This window comes from Molossus molossus, unplaced genomic scaffold, assembly GCF_014108415.1.
Source record: "Molossus molossus isolate mMolMol1 unplaced genomic scaffold, mMolMol1.p scaffold_m16_p_16, whole genome shotgun sequence".
NCBI lineage: Eukaryota > Metazoa > Chordata > Mammalia > Chiroptera > Molossidae > Molossus > Molossus molossus.
In genome coordinates, this window is record NW_023425351.1 from 38,349,140 (window position 1) to 38,362,148 (window position 13,009).

Consider the following 13,009-nt stretch of genomic DNA (forward strand, 5'->3'; position numbering starts at 1 on the left):
TTCTATGAGAACATATAAAAATGGAATTTGATTGAAGAAATTTTTCAGAAAGACTTTCTAAGGAAAAGATACTTGAGTTGAGACCTAAAGGGTGAGTAGGAGTGAACTAGATGAACAGAAGAAGGAAGAATATTTCAGGTAGAAGATACGCATATGCAAAGGCCTGTAATAGGAATGAAACATGGCTCATTTTTGGGAGGGCATATTATTATTTTTTAATCCTCATCCAAGGATATTTTTTTATTGATTTTTTAAAGAGGAAGGGAGAGAGAAAGAGAGAGAAACATCAATGAGAGAGAAACATTGATCAGTTACCTCCCATATGCTCCCTGACTGGGGATCCAGCCTACAACCTAGGTATGTACCTTGACCAGGAACTGAACTCACAACCTTTTGGTGTACAGGACAATGCTCCAATCAGCTGAGCCACTGGGCCAGGGCTAATTTGATTATTTGTATTTATCTTTTTTTTTTTTCTTTATTGATTTTTAGTGAGAAAGGAAGGGAGAGAGAGAGAGAAACATCGATGAGAGAGAACATCCATTGGCTACCTCCTGCGTTCCCCCAACTGGTGATTTGGCCCACAACCTGACCAGGAATCGAACTGGAGACCTCTTGGTGCATGGGTCGACACTCAATCACTGAGCCACACCGGCTGGGCCCAATGTGATTATTTTTGAGTGACTAGATTTTGTGTAATTTAAAAAAATCTATTCCTCTGTACTTTTGGGAATTTAAAAAATTTTTTGCAATCAGTATAAGATCAAGAAAAAATAATCTAAATCATTACCCCAGTTAATAAAAAATACTGCCTATTTTTTATAAAGAGAATATGCCAGTTATGATTGAAATGTGTTTAGGATTATTTGAGAATACTAGAAGAAAAGTTTTTCCACAGATTGACATCTCATTAGTGCAAATTCTTTTTATTTATATAACTGTTATGACCCTGCTTGTTGCTAATTTCTGGGATTTCTAAAAGTAACTTGATTTGCTTTGATTATTTAATGTTGGGGTTTTTAGGGTAAGAGAACAGTAAATGATGCTCTTTTCTTTAAAGTTGGCATTCAGATGAGAAATAAGTTAGCTGGAGGTGAAAAATAATTTTGATTCTGATTAAAGGTGTATTGGAAGACACTTCTTCGGGTGTGACGAAAAGGGCTTCTAATATATTCCACCCCATACTGAGGTTAATCCCCAAATTTCAGGCCTTACCTCTTGAAAGAGCAAAGCCTTGGTAAGCCTACTGCACCTGTACACATACAACCTGCAGAATTCAAAATTTAGAAACCTAGAAGTGTTTGAGCTGGACATGCTCAATTCATTATCTCATATTCACAAATCAGATAAATCACTCTGATGAGGGTAGCCATGAAGGTTCTGAAGTAGAGAGCTAACAGTGGAGATAGGGAAAGGTGAAGAATATTAATCCAGTGTAAGGTTTTCTAAGTTAAATGTACTTTAATTATGAATATAGGTACTAAATCACAGTAATTTTAGGAATACCGATAGTGCTTTTCCTAACAAAAAACATGGTTATTTTCTCATTATATTACAATTTTACAAATATCTGTATATTCCTCACTACTTCAAAAAGTATGGTATTTACTGGACCTGCATTCAGCGTATTACTAAAGAAGTACAAATATTGCTGTTAATAAATTTATTTTTATGTTATCAATATTTTAGTATAATTGATTTCCTTTGTAAGCCCATACATTTTATTTTGTGCATTTGGAAATGTTTTCTTATAAGGGCTCCATATTTTATCCGACTGCCAAACCCATGATTTGTGGGAATTTATGGAAACATGAATTAATAATAGTGGTTCACTCTAATAGTTAGCATTTCGTAATGCCTAATAAGTAGGGTAAAGAAAGTTAAACCATGTATATAGTAAGTGATTCATGTTTTGATTTTCATCTCATTGCCTTCAAGATTCTTTTTGAATGTCTAATTCATATTCTATCATTTATCTTCAGTTTACTCACTACGCCTATGAGAGCATGATCACTTATTCACGCAAATAAGATGCATAATTACCTAGTAAGTGCCAGATACTCTGCTAGGTAGGCAATAAATATTAAAGAGATAAAAGATCTAGTCGTATCTTTTCAGAGAGTTCCTATTCTAGGTAAATAAACCAAGAGTTAAAGTAAAACAAGTACTATCAAAGAGATATACATAGGGTGCTTTGGTCACCCAGAAGAGAGGTACTAACTTAGTTGTGGAGGTAAGGAGAAGAGTGCAGTTTAAGGAACATTTCCTAAATGGGGTGACAGTATTGAGAGAGAAATAGAAATTGGCCCAGCTCTCACTTTTCTTGTGTGTATGCAATTTGGGCAGAAGTATTTTGGGGAAACTAGAAGAGGAAGGAAGCAAGAGACATGTCTGGAAAAGTAAACGGACTATATTAGGTGTTGTAAAGTAGAAATTTGCAGATTTGCATTTTATTAAGATCTCTCTGGCAGCAAAAATATAGAAAGGTTTGAGAAAAACAAGATTAGAAGAAAATAAACCAGTTAATAAAGTGTCACAATAGAGTTTAGAAGAGAGGAGCAATGAAGATGGAGGAAAGGGGCCAAAACTAAAATATTTAGGAATTGGAAATGGCATGAGTAGTAGTAGGTAGGGACTGTGGCGGAGGAACCCTAGGAATTGCTGGGACTCAGAACCAAAGGAGAAATTTTTTTTTTTTTTTTGTTCAGATAGAGCGGGAGGGAGAAAGAGGAAGAGAGAGAGAGAGAGAGAGAGAAACATCGATGTGAAGGGACACAACGAGTGGCTGCCACCCGCACGACCAACCAGGGCCGGGGAAAAACTGCAACCGAGGTACGTGCCCTTAGTGGGAACCGAACCCGGGCCTCTCTGGACCGCAGGCCGACGCTCCAACCGCTGAGCCAAACCGGCCAGGGTCAAAGGAGAAATTTTTAAAGGAAGACCTGATTGTCAGGCCAATGTGGTTCAGTGGTTGAGCTTTGACCCATGCACCAAGAGTTCACCGGTTCGATTCCTGGTCAGGACACATGCCCAAGTTGTGGGCCCGATCCCCAGTAGGGACCATGCTGGAGGCGGCCAATTGATGTTCTCTCTTATCGATGTTTCTCTCTTTCCCTCTTACTTCCTCTCTAAAATCAATAAAGGAAAAAAAAAATTCTTTTTAAATTTACCATTAAATAAATAACTAAATAAAGGAAGACATGATCTGAGAGTAGAAGGTAAGAACAGAAAGATGAATGTGGACTTCAAGGAGTCCAGCTGTAAAGGGAATCAGTCTAAGGCAGCAACTAGAGAGGGGTGCATTTGTACCAGGAGGGAGAAACTTATGCACATTATGGGATGGAAGTATTGAGATTGTTCTGCATACTGTCTGGAACACTGATCATATTTAGAGAAGTAGTAGGAGAAAAAGCTGGAAAGGCAAGTCAAGGCCCTATTATAAAGGGCTGAAAACCATTTAGATAGTTTTTACTTATTTCAGTAGGCATTGGGGAACCATTAGAATTTTTAACAGAAAGTGTCTTATCATAGTTATATTTGAAGAAGATTCATTAGGCATTTGGTAAACTGGAGGAGAGTCTAATGGTAGAGATTTTAATTAGTAAGCTGTTGCAATAACATGGTAAATAAGGGGTGGATACAGAGAAATGTGTGGGTTTGGCATAATGTTCTAATCTCTAGAGCAGAGAATTTGTGTTCCAGGGGATATTATATACATATAATTCATTGTGCATGGTATCTCCTGGAGCTATAAACCAGACTGCAGTATTGATTCTTCTGATTGTAAGAATAGGTTGATATTATCAGAAATGGAGAACTTAGGAGGCGGTACTGGTTGATCAGAGGAAACAAAGCGATTCCTCTCTTATAGCAAGGTGTGTTCTATATATGTTTATTATTATTATTTCTTATAGTTCACAGTATTACAGATGTCTCCCATTTTCTCTTTTTGCCCCCTTCCACCCCACCCCAACTCCATCCCTAGGCTTTCCCCATACTGTTGTCTGTGTCTGTGGGTTATGCATATATGCATATATGTTCTTTGGTTAATCTCTTCCTGTCCCCTCCCCCCACCGTCTGACTGAGATCTGCTATTGTGTTCCATACATTCATACCTCTGGACATATTTTGTTCATCAGTTTATTTTGTTCATTAGATTCTACCTATAAGTGAGTTCATATGATATTTATTTTTCTGTAACTGACTTGTTTTGTTTAGCATAATGGTCTCCAGGTCCACCCATGCTGTCACAAAGGGTAAGAGCTCCTTGTTCACAGCCACTTAGTATTCCCTTGTGTAAATGTACCACAGCTTTTTTATCTACTCATACACTGATGGGCACTTGGATGTTTCCAGATCTTAGCTATTATATATAATGCTGCTGTGAATATGGGGGTGCATATATTCTTTCTGATTAGTGTTTTGGGACTCTTAGGACATATTCTCAGAAGTGGGATTGCTGGTCAAACAGCAGTTCTATTTAAAAATTTTTGAGGAACCTCCACACTGTTTTCCACAGTGGCTGCACCAATCTGCATTCCTACCAGCAGTGTGCTAGTATTCCCTTCCCTTCACATCCTTGCCAGCACTTGTTGTTTGTTGATTTATTGATGGTAGCCATTCTGGCAGGTGTGAGGTGATACCTCATTGTAGTTTTAATTTGCATCTCTCTGATGATTAGTGACGTTGAGCATTCTGTCATATGTCTCTTGGCCATCTCCATGTCCTCATTAGAGAAGTGTCTATTCCGGTCCTTTGCCCATTTTTTAATTGGATTGTTTGTCTACCTGGTGTTGAGTTGTAGGAGTTCTTTATATATTTTGGAAATTAACCCCTTATCAGATGTATTATTGACAAATAAATTTTCCCATATAGTAGGTTCACTTTTCATTTTTTTGATGGTTTCTTTTGTCGTGCAGAAGCTTTTTAGTTTGATGTAGTCCCATTTGTTAATTTTTTTCTTTGTTTCTTGTGCCCTCAGTGATATATCAGTGAAAATACTGCTATGTGAGATGTCTGAGATTTTTACTGCTTATTTTTTCTTCTAGGATTTTTATGGTTTCATGACTTACACTTAAATCTTTTATCTATTTTGAGTTTATTCTTGTGTATAGTGTAAGTTGGTGGTCTAGTTTCTTTCTTTTTTTTTTTTGCATGTACCTGTTCATTTTCCAAACACCATTTATTTATTGAAGAGACTATCTTTACTCCATTGTATGCACTCACCTCCTTTGTCTAATATTAATTGACCATTTTGGCATGGGTCAATTTCTTGGTTCTCTGTTTTGTTCCATTGGTTTATATGCCTGCTCTTGTGCCATTACTAGGTTGTTTTGATTAATGTGGCTTTGTAGTATAGATTGATATTTGGTATTGTGATCCCGCCAACTTTGTTCTTCTTTCTCAAGATTTCTGTGGCTATTTGGGGTTTTTTTTTTGGTTTCATATAAATTTTTGGGCCCTGGCCAGTTTGGCTCAGTGGTTGGAACGTTGGCCTGCGGACCAGAGAGTCCTGGGTTCGGTTGCCGCTTAAGGGCATGTACCTCAGTTGCAGTTTGTCCCCAACCTTGGTTGGGTTGTGTGGGTGGCAGCCACTCGATGTGTCCCTTTCTTTCTTTCTTTTTTTTTTGGTATGTGCCCCTAGCAGGAACCAAACCCAGGACTCTCTGATTCACAGGCTGATGCTCCAACTGCTGGGCCAAACCGGCCAGGGCCTATGTGTCTCTTTCACATCGATGTTTCTCTCTTTCTCTCTCTCTCTCTTCTTCTCTCTCCCTCTCACTCTATCTGAACAAAAAAATGGAAAAAATGTCCTCAGGTGAGGATAAAAAATAAAATAAAATAAATTTTGGAATATTTGTTCTAGAGCTGTGAAATATGATATTGGTATTTTAATAGGATTTGCGTTGAATCTGTAGATTGCTTTGGGTAGTATGGACATTTTAATGATGTTTGTATTTTCCTCTGTTTCCTTTTTCATTGTCCTATAGTTTTCTGAGTACATGTCTTTTACCTCCATGATTTATTCTCAGGTTTCTTTTTTGTTTTTGTTGCAATGGTAAATGGGATTTTTTTTTTTTTTTAGTTTCTCTTTCAGAGATTCATTATTGGTATATAAAAATGCCATTGATTACTGGGTGTTAATTTTGTATTCTGCTTTTTGCCAAATTCATTTATTAAATCTAGCAGTTTTTTGGTGGAGCCTTTAGGATTTTCTATGTATAATATCACGTCATCTGTGAATAATGACAGTTTTTAACTCCTCCTTTCCAATTTGGATGCCTTTTATTTCTTCTTGTCTGATTACTGTAGCTAGGACTTCCAGTACTATGTTGAATAAGAGTGGTGAAAGCAGACATCCCTGTCTTATTCCTGATCTTAATGAAAATGCTTTTAGTATTTACCCATTGATATGACGTTGGCTGTAGGTTTGTCATATATGGCCTTTATTTTGTTGAGATATGATCCCTCTATTCCCACTTTTCTGAGAGTTTTTATCAAAAATTGGCGCTGGATTTTGTCCAATGCCTTTTCTGCACCTATTGATATGGTCATGTGATTTTTATTCTTCATTTTGTTTATGTGACCTATTACATTTATTGATTTGTGAATATTGAACCATCCTTGAATCCCTGGCATAAATCCCTCTTGGTTATGGTGTATGATCTTTTTAATGTATTGCTGGATTCTATTTGCTAACATTTTGTTTAGGATTCTAGCATCTATGTTCATCAAAGATATTGACCTGTAATTTTCTTTCTTTGTAGTGTCTTTATCTGGTTTTGGAATTATAATAATGCTGGTCTTGTAAGAAGAGCTTGAAAGTCTTCCCTTTTGAATTTTTTGGAATAGTTTGAGGATAAGTGTTAATTCTTTTTTGAATGTTTGGTAAAACTTCACCTGTGGACCTGGCCGGTTTGGCTCAGCAGTTAGAGCGTCGGCCTGCGGTCCAGAGACACCTGAGTTTGGTTCCCACTAAGGGCGTGTACCTCGGTTGCAGTTTGTCCCCAGCCCTGGTTGGTCATGCGGGTGGCAGCCACTCGATGTGGCCCTTTCACGTCGATGTTTTTCTCTCTCTCTCACTGTTCCTCTCTCTCCCTGCCACTCTATCTGAACAAAAAATGGAAAAAAATGTCCTCGGGTGAGGATAAAAAACAAAAACTTCACCTGTGAAGCCATCTGGTCCAGTACTTTTGTTTGCTAGGAGTTTTTTTTTATTACTACTTCAATTTCATTAGTTGGTATCAACCTATTTAGGTTTTCTGATTCTTCCTGATTGAGTGTAGATTGTATGTTTCTAGGAATTTCTCTATTTTGCCCAGGTTGTCCAGTTTGTTGGCATATAGATGTTCAAAGTATTTTCTTAGAATCCTTTGTATTTCTGTGGTGTCAGTTGTTACCTCGCCTCTTTCATTTCTGATTTTATGTATTTGGTCCTCTCTCTTTGTTCCTGGATAAGTCTGGATGAAGGTTCATTGATTTTGTTTATCTTTTCAAAGAACCAGCTCTCAGTTTCTCGTAAGTGTTCATATATTAAAAATCTTCATTAAGGCTCTGACCAGTTTGGCTCAGAGGTTAAAGCATCGGCCTGTGGTCCAGAGAGACCTGAGTTCAGTTCCTGCTAAGGGCACGTACCTCGGTTGCAGTTTGTCCCCAGCCCTGGTTGGGTCATGTGGGAAGCAGCCACTCCATGTGTCCCGTTTACATCGATGTTTCTCTCTCTCTCTCTTCCTCTCTCTCCCTCCCACTCTATCTGAACAAAAAGTGGAAACATGTCCTTGGGTGAGGATAAAAAAAAATCATTAAGTACATTTTTCTGAAATTGATTATTTTGCTTTCACATAACACTAGAGCTTACATAAATTTTAGATACTTGTTTTCTAATTGTTTTCCATATGTTCAGTTTTATTTCATCTTGAAAAAGACCCGAGGCCTATAGCCACATCTTATTTTTCTTTTTTCCTCTCTAGTACTTTGGTCATCCTGCAGTGCATGATTAATAAATGGTTATTTGATAAATGAATATCACTTTATTTTTACTTTACAATGGCTTTGGTTTTTGTTTTAATCCTCACTTGAGGATATTTTTCTATTTATCTTTTTTTTTTTTTATCCTCACCCGAGGACATGTCATTGAAAGATCTTGTTGCTCTCTAGTATTAATTATGAATATTATTATAAAATATTATTTTTTTCCTTGGTAATCTATATGAAGCACTGACATCTATACAAATGTTTCTAAATTCTTCCTCTTCCATCTTAAGCTTTTACCATTACCTAGGGTGATGGGTTCCTCGTGTTTTCTCTACAACTTACTACATAAAGTAATGTACTGTCTTTTATTTGCACAAGTTCATTTTTTTTTTTTTTTATCCTCACCCGAGGATATTTTTCCATTTCTTGTACAGATAGAGTGGGAGGGAGAGAGAGGAAGGGAGAGAGAGAAACATCGACGTGAAGGGACACATCGAGTGGCTGCCACCCGCATGACCAACCAGGGCCGGGGACAAACTGCAACCGAAGTACGTGCCCTTAGCGGGAACCGAACCCGGGTCTCTCCGGACCGCAGGTCGACGCTCTAACCGCTGAGCCAAACCGGCCAGGGCGCACAAGTTCATTTTTATATACACCTGGATTTTTAATATTTTTAATTTAAGAGCCCTAATTTCTTGATCCTTGTTTTAAAAAAAATACTAATCTCAAACCCAAATAATGTAGAAATACATGAAGTAACAAATGAAAATCCTCCTGTTTACTCCTCATAGATCAACACTATTAGCATATCTTTTCAGATGTTATTTTTTGGCTGTACAAACAAACAAAAACTGGACAAATAGTATACATGAAATTTTGCATTTAGCTTTTTTGGTTTTTGTAATTTTTTTTTATTATAGCAACATACTGCATTTAAAACCCATGTATGTATACTTTTATACAATTATACTAACATGTCTTCTAGTAAACTAGATTACTAGAAGTGGGATTGTCTTGAGGTATTTAAAATTTTTATGGCTTCTGCCAAATCGCCTTCCGAAAGTATAAGTTTATATTCTCTTCAAGAGTACAATTTTGCTACACTCTCATTATATTAATGCTCTTTTATCCTCATTTAAGTAACCCACATGTCTTCTTGATTACTTAAGTAGTGAATAACAATCTGTTACTGAAAATTAAAGGCGGAGCTTTTTTCTTTCTCCCTTAACATTGTGGTATTTTCATGGGTAGTTAGAAAGAACCCAGAAAAGAGAAATCAAATAATAATAATGTTCATAGGATATGTCATATATGACTCCTTTTGTCTTTTCCAGCTTGAAATACCTCTGGACTCCTTATGTATGCATGCTAGCAGCATTTGGTGTATGTTCTCCTGAACTATGGATGACACTTTTCAAGTGGCTTCGGTTACGAACTGTACACCCTATATTGTTGGTGAGTCATTGTTATTTTAGGTTAAGTACTTGTTTCTCATCTAGTTATGTAAATGGAAACCACAGTAAATACCATTGAAATAGCATGAGTAAATCATGTTATAACTTAAGGGTAGAAAAAGAGATCCTGTGAAAAACATTTTTTTTTCTTTATTGATTTTACAGAGAGAGAGAGAAAGGGAGAGGGAGAGAGACAGATACAAACATGGATGAGAGAGAACATCAATTGGCTACCTTCTGCATGCTCCCCGCTGGGGATCGGGCCCACAACCTGGGCATGTGCCCTGACCGGGAATTGAACTAGTGACCTCTTGGTGCATGGGTTGACGCTCAACCACTGAGCCACACCGGCCAGGTGAAAAACATTTTTTAATAATTTTTGATTATTAAAAAATGCATTTTAATGCAGATCACTTAAAACATAAAAGGAAAGAAAGTGAACTAATAATGTGAGAGGCTATCAAGAATTAATTTTTGTATCTCTGTTGATTTGATTTAGAACTCTGGTATGTTTTCAGTATGAAAAGAAGATAAACACTGTTCCTGATGTGTGCGATGTGCTTGGAATACAAAGATAAATAAAACATAATTAATTTAATCATGTAGATTATAGTCTTCTGGTCATAAAAACAGGTAAAAAGTATTGACAGAGTGGTATTGAAACACAGAGAAGGACTACTTAATTCAATTTTTAAGACTTTCCAGTATGACATTTAAAGGGGAAAGAAAGGGTATTTGTTGTATAAGGAATAAACAGGTAGGCAATGAATGATGCAATCAAAGGCTATAAAAGCAGAGGCAAAGAAAAGCATGATATATTTAGTTTTGTTGGCACATAAAATATGAGGTAGGAGTGGTCAAGAAATGAGACTGGAGAAGTCAAGGAGGATAAGGTCACAAAGGCCTTTAAGTGTCATGCTGTGGCACTTGATTTTATCCTATAGGCAGTAGGAAGGCATTGAGATGTTTAGGCAGGGTATGAGAGAGTCAGACTTAAAGTTTTCTCTCAGCTCACCCTTACAGTTCTGTAAATGATAGATTTAAAGGTGACAGACTGGAGCCAGGAAGGATGCTGTCACTCAGGTACAGGCTATGGTGGATGAAAGTAATGAAAGCTTTAATTCATTGAGTGCTCGCTATGTGTAAGGTATTTTTCAAAACATTTCACATAATATTCAACCCATGCAGATATACCCTATTGGCAAGTTTTATTAGTAGTATTTTACAGACAAAGAAATTAAAGCTTAAACTGGTTAAATAGTTTCCCTGAGATTATATAGTTTATAGATCTGGAAATCATGATTCACACCCAGGTTTATGTGACTGCAAAGCCCATTCAGTTAATACTGTACTAGAGTGAGAAAGATTTTGCAAGGAAGATGATAAATAACTATCTTTAATATTAGTCATATTGTATGTTTCCAGTCTTTTTCCTGAGGAATTGATATATTCTTATTTTAGCATACTATATTTGCTGTTTTTCCTGTTTATTTCATTGTCTTTTTGTTATTAGTGTTTTAGGTAGCAGTTTAGTAACCTTTGTATGCTCTTCATAACTTAAATTTTTGGCAAAATTGTCAAATATTGATTTGCTGTTTGAAATACTATATGTATGTTATCAATTTTATGGTCTGCCTTAAATTTATATAGTAAATATTTATGTCTCAGTTTACCTCCAGCTTAATGTGTCTTAAACTTATCATTAGTCTTCACCCATCTCACTTCATGAACTAGGTGTCATGCTGACTTAAATTTCTCTGACTGAAATTTGCATAACTATATTGATATGTGCTTGGTCATAGAGTCAGTGTCTAGTATTTTAAAGTACATTCTGAAATATATTTATTTGTAACCCTTTTGCTTTTGTAATTTAGGCTCTGATTCTGAGCATGGCTGTGCCTACTATAATAGGTCTCAGCTTATGGAAGGAGGTAAGAAAATTAGATTTTTGTACTAAAATGTACTTTGTAAGGTAGATGTGTGTGTGTGTGTGTGTGTGTGTGTGTGTGTGTAGGATACTTATATTGAAATACTGTCCTAACAAAACAAAGTCTGATATTCATAATAATGCTTAATATTTTTTATCATTAGGGACAAGATAGAAAAGCTAAAACATTTTTAGAATGCCATCTGATGCAATTTTCTATTGTCTAATACTATCATTAATTCAATTTATAATTGGCAAGGAAATTGCTGAATAAACCAGAATTAATATTAAAAAGTATTTTGACAACTCTAAAATATAGATATATAAAATAATATAAGTTATTTGGCTTATAACATGAAACTACTGGCCAATAAATGTGAATTATTTAACCCAAAATTAATTAATTAATTAATCAATTAATTGTGTGTGCATAAAAGAGACAACTGGTGATTAATTGCTTGATAATTATAAAATTATTTCTTGAGTCTAGGCAGTAAATTAACCATAAAATAGTTTATTTGGGTTGAGAAGACTGAGCAGGTCACTGAAAGAAAGTAAAGAGAGCCGTGACATTTTTTCAGTAAGAACAGTGTTGTTAAAGTGTTTAAGTTAGTCTCTTAGTTTTCTCAGATACTTTGGAACAGTTTTAAACTTTCTAGATACTTATACTTTGGGTGGATTTTCTTTTTGCGTTTTAGTTTTTTCCAAGATTAATGACAGAATTAACTGAACTACAAGAATTCTATGATCCAGATACAGTGGAACTTATGACCTGGATAAAGTAAGAACTAAACTGCCCAATACTGTTTTTAAATTATTAATTAATAATTGCATGCTATCTAATGGATTCAGGGGAAATAATAAATTAATGTTTTTTTCAAATTCTCATAAAATTCCGTTTTTCACTGTATTTTTAGGTATATTTAATTTTTTATTGGACTTTTCATTTTAATTTTCTAATTGAACTCATCTACTTTGAAGCTATAGCATTGATAAGTTTGATATTTGAGACTCTCCACTATCAAACATCTAGAAATATGGAATAAAAGGAACAAATATCCTTTTCTTTTTTTAAAATAATTATTTTTCTTTATTGATTTAAGAGAGAGAGGAAGGAAGAGGGAGAGAGAGAGAGAAACATCAGTGAGAGAGAACATCTATTGGCTGTCTCCTGCATGCCCCCCACTAGGATTTGGCCCACAACCTGGGCATGTGCCTTGATTGGGAACCGAACCGGTGACCTCTTGGTGCATGGGTTGATGCTCAGCCACTGAGCCACACCGACTGAGCCCTTGTATATCTGTTTATATATAAAATTTATTTTCTTTAGATCACCTTTAAATACTCCTCATTAATACTTTTTGTGAATTATATTTACCATTGTGGAGCACTGAATGTTTAGCTTTGTGTTGCCATTAACAAAAGAGGGAATTAATCTATGAGTGTGATTTATCATAATATGTATTTTCAAAAACAGCAAAGGCCCGAACATAGGAGATTATACATCAGACAGTTGGACATTTATGTTATTGTGGTGTAATTATTCAGTTTTATGTTTGTTTCCCCATTACTGGGGGCTCCTGGAGGATAGTGGCTGTGTGCTATCTCTTTATATCCAGAAGTTGGCACTATCCCACTACACAGTGGGTGGATG

At 35.9% G+C, this 13,009-nt stretch overlaps 1 protein-coding gene across 7 annotated transcripts in view; it reads left to right on the forward strand.

Moving 5' to 3' along the window:
* DPY19L4 (dpy-19 like 4) overlaps positions 1–13,009 on the forward strand; it is a 76,858-nt gene that overhangs the window by 44,194 nt on the left and 19,655 nt on the right. For 6 of the 7 annotated variants that reach the window (XM_036264042.1, XM_036264038.1, XM_036264039.1 and 3 more), the window contains 3 exons: positions 9,309–9,429; positions 11,303–11,359; positions 12,054–12,136. In XM_036264042.1, the coding sequence (XP_036119935.1) occupies positions 9,309–9,429; positions 11,303–11,359; positions 12,054–12,136 (261 nt within the window). The remainder of the gene's footprint in view (positions 1–9,308; positions 9,430–11,302; positions 11,360–12,053; positions 12,137–13,009) is intronic. The other variant, XM_036264041.1, reaches the window with a different exon arrangement.